This window comes from Dendrobates tinctorius, unplaced genomic scaffold, assembly GCF_039654945.1.
Source record: "Dendrobates tinctorius isolate UK_male_01 unplaced genomic scaffold, ASM3965494v1 ptg000170l, whole genome shotgun sequence".
Taxonomy (NCBI): domain Eukaryota; kingdom Metazoa; phylum Chordata; class Amphibia; order Anura; family Dendrobatidae; genus Dendrobates; species Dendrobates tinctorius.
Window position 1 is genome coordinate 438,100 of NW_027361837.1, and position 22,223 is coordinate 460,322.

Consider the following 22,223-nt stretch of genomic DNA (forward strand, 5'->3'; position numbering starts at 1 on the left):
AAATAAGCTTCCCATTTATTTCTATACATTTTGCACTTTTTGTGCATATTGATGCGTATTTTACCGTGAAAAAAACGCAGCATGCTCATTAATTTCGCAGATTTTTCCACGTTTCTGGCCATTTTTATGGGTCTGCAACCGCGCGGAAAAAACACATAAAAAACGCGCATTTTTTGCGCTTAAAAAACCGCATGGTTTCTCGGGAGTCCGGTTTTTAAGCAGAAATTTTCTGCTATGTGTGCACATAGCCAAAAATGGAAAATCGCCTGGGGGTGAAGGAGGAGGGGGGGCTGCATGGAGAGATCTGCAGTTGTCTGATCCACAAAAATGATTAGTGGTAGATGAACCGGGACGCGGATGTAATGTGTGCAGTGTATTCTACATGCTGAAAGCAATGGGAAAATTTGGTGTATAAAAGTAACCGAAAAATAAACATTGGTGATCAGACTTCATATCTACACGTTTATGCACTATTACTGCGAAAAAAGACAAACACTGGATTTAGGCTGGTTTCACATTTGCGTTTTTTTTCGCGGTAATTTAGCGCTAATTAGCGCATGCGTTTTTTTTTCCTATACTTTGCATGGGATGCGCTTATGTGCGCATACACATGCGTTTGTACGCGTTTTACCGCGCATGCGTTTTTTTGCGGTATGCGCTCGGGCGCACAAAATGCAACCTGTTGCATTTTTTGTGCGTCCGATTTGCCTCAAAAAAACGCATGCGCGCGCAATGCGTTTTTTTACAGCAAGACACCCATTATAAGTCTATGGTGAGCATATGTGCGCATTGGCATGCTTATGTATGCGTTTTTTTGCACATGCGTTTTTTTTTTTTACCATTAGTTTAGACAATGGAATTTAGGGGTTTGGGTAAAGTTAGGGTTAGTTAAGGGGGTTTAGGGTTAGGGTTAAGTATGGTTTGGTTAAGGGTTAGGGTCAGGGTCAGGGTTAAGTATGGTTTGGTTAAGGGTTAGGGTCAGGGTTAAGTATGGTTTGGTTAAGGGTTAGGGTCAGGGTTAGGGTTAAGTATGGTTTGGTTAAGGGTTAGGGTCAGGGTTAAGTATGGTTTGGTTAAGGGTTAGGGTCAGGGTTAGGGTTAAGTATGGTTTGGTTAAGGGTTAGGGTCAGGGTTAGGGACAGGGTTAGGGTTAAGTATGGTTTGGTTAAGGGTTAGGGTCAGGGTTAGGGTTAAGTATGGTTTGGTTAAGGGTTAGGGTCAGGGTTAAGTATGGTTTGGTTAAGGGTTAGGGTCAGGGTTAGGGTTAGTAAAGTCATGGTTTGGGTTAGTGTGAGGGGCCACCTAATGTTGGAAAAAAATGCAAACGCGGTAAAAACGCACTAAAAACGCATACAAACGCTTAAAAACGCTGCGTTTTTTTCATGCATGCTCATAAAAATGCTTGAAAAAAACGCAGCAGTTGTATGCTTTTGTATGCGTTTTTCAATGCGTTTTTTTGCGGGAAAAACGCGCTGCAAAAAAAAGCAAGTGTGAAACAGGCCTGAGATATATATATATATATATATATATATATATACACACATACACAATAAGTGTCCTATAGCCCACTAAGAAATAGCCGGCCCACTGTGAGAACACTAAATCCCAGAGGACAGAGGGACCTGGTCCTTTATACCACCGGGATTTACCTTTCCCACAGTGAGCCATTTCCCAGGGGGCAGAAGGACCCGGTCCGTCTGGCCCACAGCCACAACCATAACGGCATCTGACCCTGAGCTCGGCAGCGGCAGAGGTCACATGTCCCTGCTATCAGCCGCCCACAACTCGTGACTGCTGGCTTGGTACAGGCATTAGTAATCGAGCGCCTGCAGAGCCTCCTGATGACGCGCTCGGTAATCGGCTGCTCCCGCCTGCAGCGGAGAGCAAGAAATAAATGGCAGCCGGCGGGCGCGCAGGCGGGAGGAAGTGTGAGCTATCTGGGTGACGTTAAATAGTTCTCATGCCGGGTGGGCACTATGTGGAGGCAGACATGGCTGCTGGAGTAGGGTGGTGGCGGATCGCCGGACTCCTCCTGTGCGCGCTGTCCGCCCGCTGCGCGCCGTCCTGTGGTAATGATGGGTGTGCGCCCGGACCGCCCGTGTTGCTAGGTGAGTAGTGTGCGCTGCCGGCCGTGTGCGATGCTAGGGGAGTAGTGTGCGCTGCCCCGGCTGTGTGTGCGCGCGCGGTGCCTGGGGGGGGGGGGGGGTAGTGTGCGCTGCCGGCTGTGTGCGATGCTAGGGGAGTAGTGTGCGCTGCCGGCTGTGTGTGTGTGCGCGCGTGGTGCCTTGGGGGGGGGGGGCTAGTGAGCGCTGCCGGCTGTGTGTGCGCGCGGTGCCTGGGGGGGGGTAGTGAGCGCAGCCGGCTGTGTGCGCGCGGTCCTTGGGGGGGGTAGTGTGCGATGCTAGCTGTATGCGTGCGGTGCCTGGGGGGGGGGGGTAGAGTGTGTGCGGTGCCTGGGGGGGGTGTAGTGTGCGCTGCCGGCTGTGTGCGCGCGGTGCCTGGGGGGGGGGGTAGAGTGCGCGCGGTGCCTGGGGGGGGGTAGAGTGCGCGCGGTGCCTGGGGGGGGGGGGGGTAGTGTGCGCTGCCGGCTGTGTGCGCGCGGTGCCTGGGGGGGGGGGTAGTGTGCGCTGCCGGCTGTGTGCGCGCGGTGCCTGGGGGGGGGGGGGGGTAGTGTGCGCTGCCGGCTGTGTGCGCGCGGTGCCTCGGGGGAGGGGGGGTAGTGTGCGCTGCCGGCTGTGTGCGCGCGGTGCCTCGGGGGAGGGGGGGTTAGTGTGCGCTGCCGGCTGTGTGCGCGCGGTGCCTCGGGGGAGGGGGGGTTAGTGTGCGCTGCCGGCTGTGTGCGCGCGGTGCCTCGGGGGAGGGGGGGTTAGTGTGCGCTGCCGGCTGTGTGCGCGCGGTGCCTCGGGGGAGGGGGGGTTAGTGTGCGCTGCCGGCTGTGTGCGCGCGGTGCCTCGGGGGAGGGGGGGGTTAGTGTGCGCTGCCGGCTGTGTGCGCGCGGTGCCTCGGGGGAGGGGGGGTTAGTGTGCGCTGCCGGCTGTGTGCGCGCGGTGCCTCGGGGGAGGGGGGGTTAGTGTGCGCTGCCGGCTGTGTGCGCGCGGTGCCTCGGGGGAGGGGGGGTTAGTGTGCGCTGCCGGCTGTGTGCGCGCGGTGCCTCGGGGGAGGGGGGGTTAGTGTGCGCTGCCGGCTGTGTGCGCGCGGTGCCTCGGGGGAGGGGGGGTTAGTGTGCGCTGCCGGCTGTGTGCGCGCGGTGCCTCGGGGGAGGGGGGGTTAGTGTGCGCTGCCGGCTGTGTGCGCGCGGTGCCTCGGGGGAGGGGGGGTTAGTGTGCGCTGCCGGCTGTGTGCGCGCGGTGCCTCGGGGGAGGGGGGGTTAGTGTGCGCTGCCGGCTGTGTGCGCGCGGTGCCTCGGGGGAGGGGGGGTTAGTGTGCGCTGCCGGCTGTGTGCGCGCGGTGCCTCGGGGGAGGGGGGGTTAGTGTGCGCTGCCGGCTGTGTGCGCGCGGTGCCTCGGGGGAGGGGGGGTTAGTGTGCGCTGCCGGCTGTGTGCGCGCGGTGCCTCGGGGGAGGGGGGGTTAGTGTGCGCTGCCGGCTGTGTGCGCGCGGTGCCTCGGGGGGGGTAGTGTGCGCTGCCGGCTGTGTGCGCGCGGTGCCTGGGGGGGGAGGTAGTGTGCGCTGCCGGCTGTGTGTGCGCGCGGTGCCTGGGGGGGGTAGTGTGCGGCGCGGTGCCTGGGGGGGTAGTGTGCGCCGCCGGCTGTGTGCGCGCGGTGCCTGGGGGGGGTAGTGTGCGCCGCCGGCTGTGTGTGCGCGCGGTGCCTGGGGGGGGCTAGTGTGCGGCGCGGTGCCTGGGGGGGGTAGTGTGCGCTGCCGGCTGTGTGTGTGCGCGCGGTGCCTGGGTGGGGGGGGGAAGTAGTGTGCGCACGGTGCCTGGGGGGGGGGGGGAGTAGTGTGCGCTGCTGGCTGCGTGTGTGCTCGCGGTGCTGGGGGGAGTAGTGTGCGCTGCCGGCTGTGTGTGCGCCTGGGGGCGGGGGGGAGTAGTGTGCGCCTGGGGGCGGGGGGGGGAGTAGTGTGCGCTGCCGGCTGTGTGTGCGCCTGGGGGCGGGGGGTGGGGAGTAGTGTGCGCTGCCGGCTGTGTGTGCGCCTGGGGGCGGGGGGGGAGTAGTGTGCGCTGCCGGCTGTGTGCGCCTGGGGGCGGGGGGGGGGGGAGTAGTGTGCGCTGCCGGCTGTGTGCGCGATATGCCTGGGGGGGGGGGGGGGAGTAGTGTGCGCTGCTGGCTGTGTGTGCGCGATATGCCTGGGGGGGGGGAGTAGTGTGTGCTGCCGGTTGTGTGTGCGCGCGGTGCCTGGGGGGGGAGGGAGTAGTGCGGTTATTCCTATGGGGACTGTCCAAGAGCTGTTTACTTAAAGGGGTTTTCAGGATTTTAGGAAAGGTATCCAGAAGTATGGAGTGTTCGCACTAACGACATTTCCGGTTACTTGTCTGCTGTCACATGCCTTGTTTCTTCTGCATCATCTGTTCATCATTGTCACCCTACCAGTCATTCTCATGACCTCCGCTGCCAATCACTGGCCATGCATCTGAGTCAGTGATAGTCAGCAGGGGTCACATGACTGATGGATTAATGGTCCTTTGTTTATTGTATAAAATTTCCTTATCTTTGACAAGGGAATTTACCATGGACCTACCTTCTTAAGGCCCTTTTACATTTAGCGATGCACCAGCGATCCAACCAGCGATCCGACCCGGTCAGGATCGCTGGTGCATCGCTAAATGATCGCTAGTGAGCTTTCATACAGAAAGATCTCACAGCGATGCAGCAGCGACGCAGCGCACGATACTTACCATTCACACACAGCGATACTGCGTCCTCCCGCCCGCCTCCACGCGTCGCTGGACGTCACAGCAGGAAGTCTCAGCAGGAAGCAGGCGACGAGAAATGGAGCCGGACATTCTCGCGCGATCAGCGATGGACAGCGGGGGAGCCGGTCGTTGGTAAGTATCACACATAGCGATATCACTAGCAATATCGCTATAACGTCACAAAATCAGTGACGTTTTAGCGATATTGCTAGCGATATCGCTTAGTGTAAAACACCCTTTAGTCTCTCCTTATACAGCCGTGCATGGAGACATGCCGCTCAGTGGGAGCGGAGCAGCGCCTCGTGGACTCGTCGCTTGAGCGGCTTGGTGCATTTTCTCTGACCGGTCCTGTTCAGACTCTGATTCATGCTGCCGTTCAGGCTCTAGTAACTGACTGATTCCCTTTAAGGCTGTGTGCACACGCTGCGGATTCCGCTGCGTTTCCGCAGCGGTTTTGGCCGCTGCGGACACGCAGCAGTTTTAGCTGCGGTGTACAGTACCATTCATTTGAATGGGAAAACAAAAAACGCTGTGCCGACGCTGCGGAAAAAAACGCGCGGATTTGCTGCGGTTTTGAATCCGCAGAAAGAATTGCATGTCAATTCTTTCTGCGGAAACCGCTGCGGGTTCCTATCTCCACCATTGTGGAGATAGTGAATCCGCAGGACCAAACCGCAGGCAAAACCGCAGATAATCCGCAGGTCTTTGGACCTGCGGATTATCTGCGGTTTTTGCAAAATCCGTGCGGATTAATCCGCAGCGGAATCCGCAGCGTGTGCACACAGCCTAAAACAGCGTTTACTGACTTCAACTGCTGCTGTTATCTCTGCTGGCCTTTACTTACTGCCTGCAGTGATCATCATTCTCGTGATTGTCTGCAGTGGTCATGTGAATGATGTATAAAGCAGCACAGAGTTGGAAAGGATTGAGTAGGTCAGTATATCATGGTCTGGAAATCAACATGACCAAACCTAGCTACATTTTTTTTTTTTTTTTTTTTCTTCATATCTTTAGTTACACTTTTGTCTACACGTGACACTTTTTTTGTAATTTACATAGAGTTTACATAGTGTTTTTTTTTTTTTTTTTTTTTTTTTTTTACAGGACTTCTAACAGACTTGTTGGTAGATTAAAAAAGGGTGTCCACAAAGTTATTAAATAGCATGCATATAAGCAAGTTTACAATTGACTTGCTTCTTGTATTTGCTGTCTTTTTCTGCTATGAGCACTTTTCTTTCATGGTATACAGCTGGATTCCATGGAGTTTGGCTACTAGTGCCCGCCCAGATCCAGGCATGGCTGCACAAGTTGCTACATTTCAGGAGAGGGGTTAACTCGTAACATACCAGCCACCTCCCTCTGTAATATTTCTATACCCCAGTTATCTGCTTGCCTTCCTCTCAACTCCTGTCCTTCCTGCACCCAGCATGGCATAAGCAGTTTCTACAGCAGTTTTAATCATGGCCCTCACTTTCCTGGGTCAATATCCCTGTTATCTATCTGTAAGCATAGTAGCGCTGACAGACCATTAGTATGTTGTAGCAGAATGAGGGTGCAGTCACACGGCTGATTTGCTGAAGACACCACGAGATTACCCCTGTAAGGGACCCGTCACACATAGCGACTCACCAGCGATCCCGACAGCGATATGAACTTGTCAGGATCGCTGGTGTCGCTACATGATCACTGGTGAGCTGCCAAACAAGCAGCTTCACCAGCGATGACGATTGTGCGCGTCGCTGTGTACCTTAGATACCAGCGTGCTGCTGCAGGGAGCTCGTATCCAAGGTAAACAGCGGGTTTCTAAGCGGTGCTTAGCAACCCACTGTTTACCTTGGTTACCAGCTCCCTGCACCAGCGCGCTGGTATCTAAGGGACACTGCAGGTTTCTAAGCACCGCACGGCGCTTGGAAACCCACTGTTTACTTTGGATTCGAGCTGGGAGCTCGCAGATCGTTGCTCTCCTGCCTTCTACACGCAGCCATGCGTGCTGGCCAGCGGGAGACTTAACAATCAAAAAAAAAGTCCAGGGCTTTTGAGCACGATCAGCGATACCCGGCAGGGGGGCCGGTTGCTGATACCTGTCACACACAGCTGGTGAGATCGCTGTTGCGTCATAAAACGTGTGACGGGGGCTTAAGTCTGCAGAAGATGTTTGCTGATACTTCAATTGCTAAATGTTTTGCTAGCTGTTTAGGTGGAAGGCCCTACACGGCATTGTGATGAATGAGTCGCCAGAGAACAGGGTCTTGTGGGGGTGATCATAACTCTAAGTGGGTGTCAGGCCACATGTTGGGCTGTGACATGAAGAAACTCACAGCCTTCCAACAATCGTTGAAAGCCAGTTTAAATGTAAAACAAAATATTCAGAAAACCTGTATTTTTCTATATGCACTTCATAGGCTGATCCAGATGTCATATTTTTCTCTTGTGGGATCAACTCTCGCTGTAATATAGGCTGGATGTGAGGTCTGTGTGTAATCATGGTCTTCACTAGATGCAAGTAGACATGGGCTGGTCTGAAAATGGCAGTCCATACAGACCAATGACAGAAAAAACTGACGGCACATCTAGAACTAGTCTGAATAGGTGTATACCAAAAAACAGCTTGAAGAAATTGTTGCATTAAGGCATATCAATATGAAGTGTGAATAGCATAATGGCTCCATACAGACCGTGAAATGATGGCCTTGGGGATCGTTCACATGTCAGTAGTTTCCCCCCATATGAGATGAAAACAGCTGGAGTTTGTCAGTGTGCCTATCGGTCTCATCATCTGTGTCATCAGAGCTTCCTCAGTGTTTCTCGGATGGGGGAGAGGAGGTTTCTCAAGCTTCCATCAAATTGAAAATCAGCACAGATGGCTGCAGAGTTTATTTTCCCCTTGGTAGGTAAACACCACAATAAAGGTACTGTCACACTTAGCGATGTACCAGCGATCCCGACCAGCGATATGACGCGGTCAGGATCGCTGGTACATCGCTAAGTGGTCGCTAGTGAGCTGCCACAAAGGCAGATCTCACCAGCGACATAGCGGGGGTCGCTACTTACCTGTCAGACGCGGCGATCCTGACGTCCACGCGTTGCTCGTCGTCACAGCAGGAAGCTGACGACGAGAAATGGTCCAGGACGTTCTTGCGCGATCAGCGATAACCCGCAGGGGAGCGGTCGGAGGTAAGTATCAGACATAGCGATATCGCTAGCAATATCGCTATAACGTCGCAAAAACCAGTGACATTATAGCGATATTGCTAGTGATATCGCTTAGGCTGGTTTCACTTTAGCGTTTTTTTGCGCAGCGCATAAAAACGCAAAGAAAAACGCATACAAACGCACGTTTTTTAGCGTCATGCGTCCGCTGATGGGTCAAAAACGCAGCGTTGCTTTCGTTTTACATGCGTTTTTGCATGCGTTTTTTATGCGCATGCATTTTTAGGTGTGACATTTCACAATAGAAAAATCACTGAAAAACAATAGAAACAGAGTATGGGACACCAGTGGGTGTGTCATTGGAATGTTTTATATAGACCCTGTTACAGCTGAATTCTTCAGATTTTGCTGCTGTTTCCGGTGTCAAGATGGACCTGCGTCTGGTTAATTTCCGATTCAAGTTGGATCTTGACATCACGCTGTCTCAGGCATATGCCTTTTCTTGCCAGCAAGAAAGGGAGAGACAGCAGAGACGGCAGCGGCGTCTGTTTTGGAGGCATCCAATAATCGAACTCCGGGAACGCCGTGGAGCGTATCACACGCTGTACAGCGAGCTCCAGGAAAACCCGGAGAAATTTGCAGACTATACCCGGATGTCCCAGGAAAGCTTCCTGAACTTGCTGGGTATGGTTGAAGGAATCATCCGGAGACGGGACACTCAGCCCCGGCATGCCATTCCTCCCGAAGAAAGGCTCCTCGTCACCTTACGGTATGTAATGTTTTTATGTTTGCATAATTTTTTTTTTCAATTTTTTTTTTTTTTTCTAAAAATTTGTTTTTTGGTAATGAATTTTAACATTATTTTTGGGAAATTTTCTTTTTTGCATAATGGTTTTTCTTCTGTCATGTACTAATCCCAAGCCTTTATAAAATGTTTTTATGCTATGTTGTATTAAAAAAACATGCAAAATAGTTATGCCATGTACTTTTTATTTTCAGTGTTATTATTAATACCCTAGACAGAAATATAAATTGTTTTTCTCCTTATGTTTTGCTGGTTCCTGGCAACTGGAGAGTCTTTCATCCCTGCATTTCCAGTACCGTCTGGGAATCTCCACTTTATCCGGGATTGTTGCCGACACCTGCAGGGCTCTGTGGGATGTTCTGTGTCCGGAGTTTCTGCCCTTGCCCACCGCCGAAAAGTGGCTTCAAATATCGGACAAATTCTGGGCAGTCTGCAATTTCCCAAACTGCCTAGAAGCGGTGGACAGGAAGCACATCCGCATCACAAAACCCGCAAGAAGTGCCTCTGAGTACTACAACTACAAGTACTTTTCTACAGTACTCATGGCCATTGCGGATGCAGACTGCAAGTTTGTGGCGGTGGACATGGGGGCATTCGGACGGGGCAATGATTCCCAGACTTTTAATAACTCTGATATGGGCCGGAGGTTGTACAGCAACCAGTTCAATTTTCCACTGGCATGGCCTCTTCCCCAAACCCAAGCTCCACCACTGCCATTTGTAGTGGTTGGGGATGAGGCACTTCAGATGTGCCAAAACCTGCTCAAGCCGTACTCCAGCCGTGACTTGGACCACTCCAAGAAAGTATTCAACTACAGGCTTACGAGGGCACGCAGGACTGTAGAGTGCACCTTTGGCATTCTAGTGTCCAGATGGCGAATTCTCAGCGCCGCCATCAATCTCAAACTGGAAACAGTGGATGAGGTGGTGAAGGCGTGCGTGGTTCTGCACAATTTTGTTATGGCAAAGGAGCGGCCGAACTTTTGACATGGATGAACCTGCTGCCAACCCTTTGCCAGATTTTACTCAGCACCCTCTTCGGTCATCAGTCGAAGTTGCCCAAATGTGGGACCAATTTGCGGACTTCTCTTTATCCGATGTGGGTCGTGTAGCATGGCAGGATCAAATGGTGTAATAGTTTTGTTGTTTGTTAATAATACCTGTTTTTTTTTTTTTTTTTTTTTTTATGCCTGTACCCAGTGTACTGTGTCTTAATACACCCCACTACTCACCTGCCCAGGTGTCCAGTGAAATCAGGATGCTGTGCTTCCTGACTTTACTAGGACTCCTGACCAGGTGACCCTACATATAAAAGTAGTATGACCTTCCTCATTTCTCCAGTCCGTGTTCATAAGGCATATTGCAGAAAAGGTGGAGATAATACAACTAATATTTATATCACCTGGCCTGAGTATATTGATTTTGGGATGCAGTAGCATCCTTCACTCTGTTTAACTGACGATGTTATCAAAAATATTAGTTGTAGTATCTCCACTGTCGCACGCAGACTGGAGAGATGATAAAGGTTTATACAACTTCTACAATCCCGTGGCCTGGTGTCATGAAGTGAAGATGCCCCAAAAAACGCATCCTGACTTCAGAAATTTTGGACACCTGGCCAGGTGAATACACATAGGAGTTAACCTCCAGCATCTCTCCAGTCTGCATGCAATAGATAATGCAGACTGAAGCGACGCTGCAGATTACCACTCATAGGTATACTCACCTGGCCAGGTGTGCTAAATAGTTATGACACCAGGCCAGGGTATTTGTAGATACGGCCTGTATTTTCTCCATCTATTTGCCACAGACTGAATAGATGATGTGGTTCATTACAAGGTATCTAGAATCCCCTGGCCTTGTGTTCCAAAACACACCATCCTCAAGTCACTCTTTATGACACCTGGCAAGGTGAGAATAGATATGCCTTGCACCCTCCACCATCAGTCTGACCAATATTAGCAGACTGAAGAGACTGGTTGATGAAAATACAAGTCATATATTTGTGTTTTTGACATCACATAGCTCCAGGACTGACACAAGAAACGTGTCAGTACTGGAGCTTTGAGGTGTCAAAAACACAAAGTGTACGGTGCAGGCGGCGAAAGACACAATAACCAAACATTATTTTCAAATCAAACTTTAACATTTATTTACATAAAAGAAATTAAGATTTAAAAAAATAAATAATTTTAGTTGGGGTCAGTTGGTGGAAACTGGGGGGTGTGGAGGATGAGGAACGGCTTAGGGTGGAGGAAGGGGTTCTAGGGGAAGGAGGAACCAAAGGTGGGGGAAGGGAGCGGAGGCAAGGGAAGTGGGAGGTGAGGGAGGGTTAGAGTCTTCTTTTTTTTTTTTTTCTTTTTTTTTTTTTTTTTGTGGCCTGTCGGCGTGCTGCTGTCCTGTCTGGAGCCTGAGGACTGGCTCGACCCCGGGGACCGCCTTGAGCCTGTGGACCGCCTGCCAGGATCCTGTAGCTGCTGTGGCATGCTGGTGGTGGTGGATGTCCTGGCAGGGGCCGTAAAGTGAATGCGGGTCCCCCAGCTGATGCTGCTCCGAGGTGGTGGTGCTGGTGGCGGTCCATACCGGGGTGGTCCTCCCGCTGGTGGTGGCGGCGGCGTTGTTGCCCCAGTCAAGGGTGGTGGTGCTCCAGGCAGGCGTGATGACGAGGGGCCCTCCAGTGGTGGCGGCAGCAGTGGTGGACCAGGCAGGAGCAGCGCTTGGCATGGTGTTGGCGGGGAAGTGTCCAGCTGCACTCGGATTTGGGGCGGTATATTGGTGTCCGGCGTGGCTTGGATGTGTGGTGGCCGTTCAGTGATATGCAGCAGAAGTAGGTAATGCTGTGAATCGAGTCAGCGGTGGCACCGGTGGAAAGGCCACCGCTGACTGCTGCATATGCCTACTCTGCTGCATAGCTTGCATAAAGCTTTGTTGCAGGCCTGCATGAGTCAACTGGAGGTCAGGGGTAAGGTGTTCCGCCGTGTCCAGAGCTATTTGGGTATAGAAATGATGCGCTGGTCTAGCGAGGTCAACTTCCAGGTGCTCAAGGCGACCCTCAATAGACTTGTAGCGTTGGTCCAAAAGGAGGAAACCGCTCTCAAGTCTATCGGCGAGTGCCTTGAGGCTACTCTGAAAGACTGAGCTCAATTGAACGAACTCGGGCATGACAGGCCTGTCAGAGGTCCTCTGCCGCTGCTGGTGGGATGTGCCCGCAAAACCAGTGGCAGAGACCTGGGACAGGGGAACACCTGAGCAACCAGCTTCCTGGTCTCCAGATGACTGTGGTGCAGACCTGCAAGGTGCTTCCTCGCTGATGGATGGCTGGGACGGGTCCGGGGCAGCTTGATGAAGGACCGCTTCGGGCCCAGGTTGCAGGGTGCTGTGAAAAGAGAGAAATTTCTACCATAAATTAACAGTTGCCAACTCCTGTGGAACAGAAAAGCACAGAATAAAACAATACAACTTTAATATACTTGCGTTCGGGTGGCAAGGACCGGTCTTAAAAATGCCAAGGCACGATGATATCTGTATTTCGTGCCGGTCCTTGCCGCAGCACCACTGCGAACCTGGTTCTCCTGACGGATATCCCTGTTGAAGCGGTCCTTCATCGAGCGCCAGTGGGTTCTGACTTTGTTCACTGTGGGGGGGGGAAATAAGACTGGAGGCCGTGATCACCAAATTGTGTGATGGTAGAAACTCCATGGAGTTACTAGCATCACACACAGTTGGGTGATCCCGGCCAAGATCACTGCAGCATCACACTGCATTTAAATACTTACGAAAATGCTTACGGACCCGGGGAGAGGCGTTGTCCCAGCCATCCACCAGCGATTCGGCCACCTCGTTCCAGAGCCGCCGGATCACCACGTTGTCAGAGTGCAGTTGGTGACGGGTTTCCCACAACGGGACTCGCTCCTGGACTAGACGGATGAGCTCGTCGTTGTCCAGGGCGAGGTCCTCCTCCCGTTGTGGAGCCTAGAAAAGAAAGACAAACATTAATCTTTGAAAGATTTTAAAATGAAAAAATATAGAAAATAAACAAGCCATGAAAGAAAAAATTTTTTTAAATAAAAGCATGAATAAAAAAACAAAAAAAACCAGCATGAAAATTTAAAAAAATACATTAAAAAATGATTACCAAAAAACACAGAAAATAAACCAGCATAGAAATTAACTTAAAAAAAATCTGTACCAAAAAAAGAACCAAAAAAACAAGCAGGAAAATTACCAAAAAATACTAATAAAAAATAAACACCAGAAAAAATTATTTCAATACAGTTCCAAAAAAAAGAGAATAAACCAGCATAGAAATCAACCAAAAAAGAAAATAAAACAGCAGAGGAATTAACTCCAAAAACAAATTTGAAAAAAATACAGAAGAAAATGAAACAAATAGAAAAAAATAAATAAATGAAGATGAAAAAAAGGCAGAAAAAAGGGATGGAAAAAAAATTCAGTCCGCCTGTCCTTACATTCTGTCTCCCCCCCCCCCCCCCCCCCCCACCCACAATTGGCCTTGCTGCTCCTGCCGTTCCCTCCGGTGGTGGTGGTGGTGTGGTGGAGGATGAGGTCTGAAAATTAAACAAAAAAAAATTAGCCATATGTGTGTATTTTTACCAATCCATAGGGAAGCATGGTACTCACTTCTTGTGCCTCTTGCCCAGATGAAGACATGCTGCAATAAAAAAAGACATAAGTACATAGAAATGTATTGAAAACTCAGCCAGACATTACATTATACTTACATTGGTATAGCTTGGGGTTTTTGCTGTTTTCAGTCTTGCAGCAGTCTGTAGAGTATTGGGGAATTCCAGTACCCACACAATCTTTTATCACCTTGGTTTTTGGGAGTGGTTTTCCATTGTCTAGACCACATTCCAGACTTGTTTACCTCAAAAACGCAAGCGTGCGCAAGACCATGCGCACGCATGCATTCCCATAGACTTCAATGTGTTATTTTTGCGCCTGCTGTGCCCAAGCGTTTTTTTGACGAGACAGGGCGGACCAAAAAATGCAACATGTTGCGTCTGGTGCAAAAGACAAAAAAAACGCATGCGCACGAAAATGCTAGCGTGCGCAAGACCATGCGCACGCCATGTTAAACATAGGTGCACAGTGCGCACGATGCGCTGCACACAAAAGCGCTAATGTGAAACCAGCCTTAGTGTGACAGGCCCTTAAGTGTTGGGTAATGCTCCCATGTCCTTACTGTGACTGCTGACTCTCCTCCTGATCAGTCACAGCCAGGAGGTTTCCTGAGGTTCTGTAATCACAGCGGTCACTGGTGTGTGTGTGTGTGTGTGTGTGTGTGAAATATATAAATTATATATGTTGGTTTTTTTTTTATACAAAAAGGGCACGGAAGCATCTTCTGCTTCCCAACCTCCACTGGTACGTGGGCATCCAAAAGTTATGGTGTAACCACATGCCTTTTATACAGGTTGGTAGTCGGGAGTAGCGTTGTTTACATTGCTGGTTTCCCGATAATCAGCATGTCACTTGATGAGCAGACGGCTCGTTCAACGGGTGAGTTGATTTTTAAGCAGACTTAAAAATGATTCTTGGCAGTAAGTCATCCCATGTAAGCAGAAGTGCTGACGAGAACATGTCTTATGCACACAGTACGATAGACCACATTTCAATGCAAGTACAATCTAAACTAAAAGGTTATTAACCGGATTTTTTTTTTGGGGGGGGGGGGTAGGGGGGGAGTTAAGTGATATCTTGCAGATCACTGGTGGTTTGACTGCTGGGACCTCCATCAATCTGGACAACAGGGCTGTGCAGCTCTGTCCTGAATGAAGGTGCACTTACATGGCCTTCGCTCCATTCATAGCCTAGTGCTGTGCATAAGTGGCCCATAGACAATGAATGGAGTGAATGCCATGCTTGTGAACCTGTGCCCTATTCATAGCCTAGTGCTGTCCATAGCTAGCCCATAGACAATGAATGGAGTGAATGCCATGCTTGTGAACCTGTGCCCTATTCATAGCCTAGTGCTGTGCATGGCTGGCCCATAGACAATGAATGGAGTGAATGCCATGCTTGTGAACCTGTGCCCTATTCATAGCCTAGTGCTGTCCATAGCTAGCCCATAGACAATGAATGGAGTGAATGCCATGCTTGTGAACCTGTGCCCTATTCATAGCCTAGTGCTGTCCATAGCTAGCCCATAGACAATGAATGGAGTGAATGCCATGCTTGTGAACCTGTGCCCTATTCATAGCCTAGTGCTGTGCATGGCTGGCCCATAGACAATGAATGGAGTGAATGCCATGCTTGTGAACCTGTGCCCTATTCATAGCCTAGTGCTGTCCATAGCTAGCCCATAGACAATGAATGGAGTGAATGCCATGCTTGTGAACCTGTGCCCTATTCATAGCCTAGTGCTGTGCATGGCTGGCCCATAGACAATGAATGGAGTGAATGCCATGCTTGTGAACCTGTGCCCTATTCATAGCCTAGTGCTGTCCATAGCTAGCCCATAGACAATGAATGGAGTGAATGCCATGCTTGTGAACCTGTGCCCTATTCATAGCCTAGTGCTGTCCATAGCTAGCCCATAGACAATGAATGGAGTGAATGCCATGCTTGTGAACCTGTGCCCTATTCATAGCCTAGTGCTGTGCATGGCTGGCCCATAGACAATGAATGGAGTGAATGCCATGCTTGTGAACCTGTGCCCTATTCATAGCCTAGTGCTGTCCATAGCTAGCCCATAGACAATGAATGGAGTGAATGCCATGCTTGTGACCCTGTGCCCTATTCATAGCCTAGTGCTGTGCATGGCTGGCCCATAGACAATGAATGGAGTGAATGCCATGCTTGTGAACCTGTGCCCTATTCATAGCCTAGTGCTGTCCATAGCTAGCCCATAGACAATGAATGGAGTGAATGCCATGCTTGTGAACCTGTGCCCTATTCATAGCCTAGTGCTGTCCATAGCTAGCCCATAGACAATGAATGGAGTGAATGCCATGCTTGTGAACCTGTGCCCTATTCATAGCCTAGTGCTGTGCATGGCTGGCCCATAGACAATGAATGGAGTGAATGCCATGCTTGTGAACCTGTGCCCTATTCATAGCCTAGTGCTGTGCATGGCTGGCCCATAGACAATGAATGGAGTGAATGCCATGCTTGTGAACCTGTGCCCTATTCATAGCCTAGTGCTGTCCATAGCTAGCCCATAGACAATGAATGGAGTGAATGCCATGCTTGTGAACCTGTGCCCTATTCATAGCCTAGTGCTGTCCATAGCTAGCCCATAGACAATGAATGGAGTGAATGCCATGCTTGTGAACCTGTGCCCTATTCATAGCCTAGTGCTGTGCATGGCTGGCCCATAGACAATGAATGGAGTGAATGCCATGCTTGTGACCCTGTGCCCTATTCATAGCCTAGTGCTGTGCATGGCTGGCCCATAGACAGTGAATGCCATGCTTGTGAACCTGTGCCCTATTCATAGCCTAGTGCTGTCCATAGCTAGCCCATAGACAATGAATGGAGTGAATGCCATGCTTGTGAACCTGTGCCCTATTCATAGCCTAGTGCTGTCCATAGCTAGCCCATAGACAATGAATGGAGTGAATGCCATGCTTGTGAACCTGTGCCCTATTCATAGCCTAGTGCTGTGCATGGCTGGCCCATAGACAATGAATGGAGTGAATGCCATGCTTGTGAACCTGTGCCCTATTCATAGCCTAGTGCTGTGCATGGCTGGCCCATAGACAATGAATGGAGTGAATGCCATGCTTGTGAACCTGTGCCCTATTCATAGCCTAGTGCTGTCCATAGCTAGCCCATAGACAATGAATGGAGTGAATGCCATGCTTGTGAACCTGTGCCCTATTCATAGCCTAGTGCTGTGCATAGCTAGCCCATAGACAATGAATGGAATGAATGCCATGCTTGTGAACGTCTGCCCTATTCAGGGCTGCAATGCTGACTAGTTATCACTTTTCCATTTTGTCACAAGATTTATATTCATTTTTTTTATTGTGAACTGAGCCTTAAACTTATCTACAGTTTTTTGTTTCTTTGATTTATTAAAAATGTTTACTTTTTTTTTCAGATAAAGCTACTGTAGTGACTATTAGAGGAAAGCCATCCTTGTGCTGGGCACTGGTTCATTATTGCAGCGGTGTCTCTGAGGCACTGTGAAGTTACATAGCAAACATTCTATGAAAACTAGTCTGTAAAACTCTGCACGTTAGCTTGCTTGACTCTGCCGCCATCTTCCCACCACCTAGACGAGGTTTCCCCAACTCCAGTCCTCAAGGCCCACCAACAGATCAGGTTTTCAGGATTTCCTTTGTATTGCACTGGTGAAGCAATTATCACCTTGGCAATACTAAGGAAATCCTGAAAACCTGATCTGTTGGTGGGCCTTGAGGACTGGAGTTGGGGAACCCTGCCCTAGAGTGTCGGCTTTCTGTATAGGGAGGGGGCCTTCAGCCCAGAATATCGGGGGTTAGGGTACTGTTACACCTAGCGATGCACCAGCGATCCCGACTAGCGATATGACGCGGTCAGGATCGCTGGTGCATCGCTAGGTGGTCGCTAGTGAGCTGCCACACAGGCAGTTCTCACCAGCGACATCGCTGGGGTCGGGGATCGCTACTTACCTGTCAGCCGCGGCGATTCTGCGTCCTCCTGCCCGCGTCCACGCGTCGCTCGTCACAGCAGGAAGCGCCGCAGGAAGTGGCCGACGAGGAATGGTCCAGGAGCTTCTCGCGCGATCAGCGATAACCAGCGGGGGAGCCGGTCGGAGGTAAGTATCACATGCAGCGATATCGCTAGCAATATCGCTGCAACGTCACAAAATCGGTGACTTTACAGCGATATTGCTAGCGATATTGCAGTGTGTAACGGGGGCTTTAGAAGCTGTTGGGGTCTGTCCTCACACTAGTGATGCAATAACGCAGCCAGTGCTGATTCATGGCTGTGGCCTGGGCAGCATGAAGTCTCTGTGAGCTATTTCTGTGTGACGGATCCAATGTGAGGCCAAGCACAGGCTCTGTGTAGTGCACGTCTTCCATTGTTGGCAGCAGTGTAGTCCCTGGCATTCAGCTAGAGCTGGAAAGTGAACACTGGAAAATGTCTTGCTCCAGACCAGTGCAGTGTTGTGGGAGGCAGAGATGGTTCACTGCTCATGCCTTTTACTTGGGTTTTGTCACAGTTCATTCAGCCGCGTATCATTGGGCATGCTACCTCTTGGCATGGACTTTGTTTCTCTTTTTGCTTGTCAGCCTCTTTCACAGGGCCATATTCTTCACAATGTTTGCAGACCTAAAGCAGTGGTGATAAGTGATAGCAAGGTCTGCGCCCCTGCACTTTGGAGCTTGCCTGTTTTTGGCTCTCAGAGGTCGATGTATGTCGTGTTATGTGATGCAGGGTTCGGCTGGAGGTTGTGTACCGGCATTACTGTAAGCGGAGCTATATTGGGCTTTCTTTAATAAAGTGACACTTTGAGTTTCGAATGCTTTGATTGCTCTGTGCAATATTTTTTTTTTCATTCCTGTGCTCTTGTTTGTCTTTTTGTAGTCCAGAGCAATACCGTACACCGTCCTACCGGCTTTAGCTCTACCTGGATAGTTAAAATTAGCACTTATTATACATTTAAAAAAAAAAAAATTAACTAAAGAAATCTTGCGTTCCAAACCAGTGCAGAAAGGCTCCTCTGCGGTTATGTCTTCTGTTGTGCCCTTTTATTGGAACATCCATCTTATTTACTCATCTGACATAAATGAAGCCCACCCAATTAAAAGGGTTGTTATATGGCCTAAAACTGGCTGCGTTTTTCAGACTAAACAAAATGTTTCTCCACGTTTATAAAAAAAAAAAACCCACAGTAAATCCATTATGTAATAATTTTAGCGCAAGTCTAACCTAGCGGTGTACATGTTGAATGTGGAAACAAAGCCTTTCCCTACAGACAGGTGAGGAATCGTGAAGGCTTTTATGCCAGAATTCTAATGTAAAACGCTTTGAAATGTCATAAAACTTTGGGGCAACACAAGGCTGTGCGAACAGTTGGCGCCACTTGGCATTGTCACTCCGTCTTCGCCCAGCTACAACAAAATGTACAAAGATGGGACAGTGGCGAGATGTCTGATGCATTATGAAGTGATGCTCCTTACACCATATATTTCTCCAGTCACCAACTGGAGTAAGATTTGTGGTGAGATGCATGCAGAGGCAAATGCCAGATTTATCAGTAAAGAATATGCAGTAGCACAGTGAGCCCTGGGCCAGAATGGGGGGGGGGGCCTGACGCGAGTTTCGCGTGTCACACCGCACGCTTTCTCAAGGGAAGTGTGGGACAAATGCAAACAGGACCTTCTTAAGACCCATGTGACTGATCACATGGTAGCAGGTCGGGCAATCACATAGATTAATGCTGCGCCTCCCAAGAGACGGCAGGTCAGGGAAGACCTCACACAACCCAGCGGGCGAAGGGGGAGGTGAAGTCCCCGAACGCACGAAGGGAGGAGGAGAGCCCCCCACCGACCGCCGGCCACAAGGGAGCACAGAGCGCGCACAATCACTGTCACCACCGCAATATATACAAAAGACCAATCAAAAAAGCAATACATAGGTCATATTTCATATGCCCAGTAGTATGTGACAAATTATCATTACAAGATTATATGCACTTAAACAGACATATGAAAGCATAACAGAAAATTCATACACATGTAAACATGCATATAGAAATGACATGCATATAGAAATGACAGTCATTTGTATATCAGCATTTGAATATGTGAAAAGCATTAATCACAGCATTATAGACACATAGGCAAGGATATTAAACACGTAAGCAATAATATACTGTAAATATATATATGTGCATTTGCTTGCGAAGGTCTATGCTGGAGATCCTGACCGAGAGGAAGGTCAGCCAGGGAATGGAATATACGTCCACAGGCAAAAAGAGGGTCCGGAAGAAAACTGTATAAAACAGTGAAATATTAACAAAAATTAAAAACAAAAATAAAAGCAAAAGAAACTCCCCCAAGTCAGAGGGAAAATAAGGGAAAACAGGAGAATTGGCATAACTACAATGCAGTATTCAATACAGACATACTAAATCCCAGGCATAAGCCTACAAGAACGACGAAAAGGACAAGGACTCATTTAGGCCCTTGGGCGACATTGTATCCAATGACACAATCCATTTGGCTTCAACCTGAGCCAACCTTTTTTTGTAATTGCCACCTCTTATACCGAGATGGATTTGGTCAATCCCTCTAACCTGGAGAGAAGCGGGTTCGCTATTGTGGAATTGCCGGAAGTGACGTGGCAACTTTTTTAAAAGCGAAATGACAGCCACTGTCTTCGATGCACATGCTCCCGCACACGTGTTCTAAGTTCCCTAGATGTAAGGCCAATATAAATTTTTGAACAGCTACACGTAGCATAATAAATTATGTCCGTACTGCTACGTGAGATACGATGATGGATCTCAAATTGTTTCCGTCCATCTGAGGAGCTAAAAGTCGTACAGCGCAGGACATTTGTGCATGCCAGACAGTGGCTGCATGGTATAGAGCCAAGTATAGGGCCCCTAGAGCCAAAGGGATTGGGGGGAATGGGTACATAGTGACTCTTAACAAGGAGATCACTAAGATTTCTTGACCTCCTTGAAGTCATCATGAGGCATTTACCAAGGGACCCACAAAGGGAGGGCTCTGTGCTCAACATTATCAATAAAGAAGCTGTTGTGTGAAAAAGAGAAAATACCTCTATTAATGGCTTGCTGAAAAGGGGCAACGACCTTTACTCCCCCGGCAACATTTGGCATTCAGTCACCGCTCTGTATCGTGCCCCGGCACTGACTGGCAGTCAACGCTCTCTATACACAGAGCAGTGACTGAATGCGTGCCGGTGCCACCCCCAGGACCAAAGGCTGCTGGGGGGAGTTCATTTCCTCCCTGAAGTGGGGCTCAGTGTTGTTGCCATGAGGGTTAAGAACACGATTAACCCCATGTCTGCAGGTTAATAGCGTTTTTTCAGGTGACGAGTTCTCTTGTATGAATCTGGAGCATCTTGACTGCAACACACCCCATAGAGGGTCATGCTGAGTCGGGGCCGGTGTGAGATTTTAGCACAGACTTTTTATCTACTGAATAGGCTCTGAAAACAAAGTAAAATGAAATGGAGCCAATAAACCAAGAATGGGTGGATGACAAAAAAATGTGTATTCAAGCCTTAGAGAACAGGTAACACCTCAGAGGCAAGAAGAGAAGTGCTGCCTGTGCCCCACCAGCTAGGATCGCACCTGTATGTTATTACCGGTAATAATACACATTATTTCCACCTCTAGTGCCAGGGGATTTGGGGAACCAGCTGGAAGCTAAACTGAATAAACCATCAGTTGTCCATTATATGTGCTCTAAGAAGACAGACTATTACTTCACTCTCTGGCTGAATCTGGAGCTGTTACTGCCCCTGGTGATCGACTGCTGGATAGACAACATAAGGTGGGGAAATGGTTAATCTTTTACACATCAGTGTGACTATGTGGAAGTACAAATTAATGGGAGACAGCTCAACTATAATGTACATGAAGATTATAGTTCTTATATAATTAGGAACGGTTTCATCTGCTTTCACACCATGGTCCTGAATTGGGATCAGTCTCCAGGTCTCACAAGTCATACTGAATTGGCTATCAAGTAGATCTTACCCCAGGCAAGGCCGGTGTACTTACATCAATGTCATAACAGATTTAAAGCCTCTCAATCACCAGATTTTACATTGCCATAGATCTAGAACAAAATGGTGCATAATCCAAATATTAGGATGATCGATTTCTGCATCTAGCCCAGTCCACAGTATGTCAGCTGGGTGCAGGAAGCCCTTATCCTAATATCTGGATTACGCCTCAGTTATCCACCGCAAAGGGGAAAAGCACATTGTGTGTGCTGAAGGGAGAAGCTTCACAAAAGCCAGACGTTTTATACCTGAAGTGTCTTCTCGGACATCTGTAGCTGAAGCATGGACTGGCCACTTCTTGGCCGATGCCTGAAGCAGTTCCAAGAAGTGAAAGACAACATCTGCACAGACAGTGGCTTTATATGGCATGTGTTCATTCTCTTTTTTTTTTTTTTTTAATTCGCCTTTTTGCGCCTGTTATCTATTCATTTGAATGTGCATTGTAAAATATTAGTTTGGTCTGTGCCGTCCGAATGGCCTAGGAGCAGAAAACCTAATCCCAAAAGAAAAAATCCAGTCCATTGCAGATGTTAAGGTTCCCACAAATGGAAAAATATTCTCTGGAGTAATGCACAAATCGGTACAAGAAAACGTACCTGCCCATAATGAATGTGGAGAGCTCCATCTGGCAATTGTTAGGAAGTTATTAAGGTGTTGGGGCTCATTCAGATGTTGAGTGCTATTTGTGCTTTCACGGCT

General features: G+C 49.3%; 1 protein-coding gene across 1 annotated transcript in view; it reads left to right on the forward strand.

Moving 5' to 3' along the window:
• The first annotated feature begins 1,845 nt into the window (after window positions 1-1,845).
• Window positions 1,846-22,223, forward strand: part of PLA2G15 (phospholipase A2 group XV) — a 37,716-nt gene continuing 17,338 nt past the window's right edge. Inside the window, exons 1-2 of the mRNA XM_073550788.1 lie at window positions 1,846-2,108; window positions 21,133-21,289. Coding sequence (XP_073406889.1) covers window positions 1,961-2,108; window positions 21,133-21,289 — 305 coding nt within the window. The 5' untranslated portion in view covers window positions 1,846-1,960. The remainder of the gene's footprint in view (window positions 2,109-21,132; window positions 21,290-22,223) is intronic.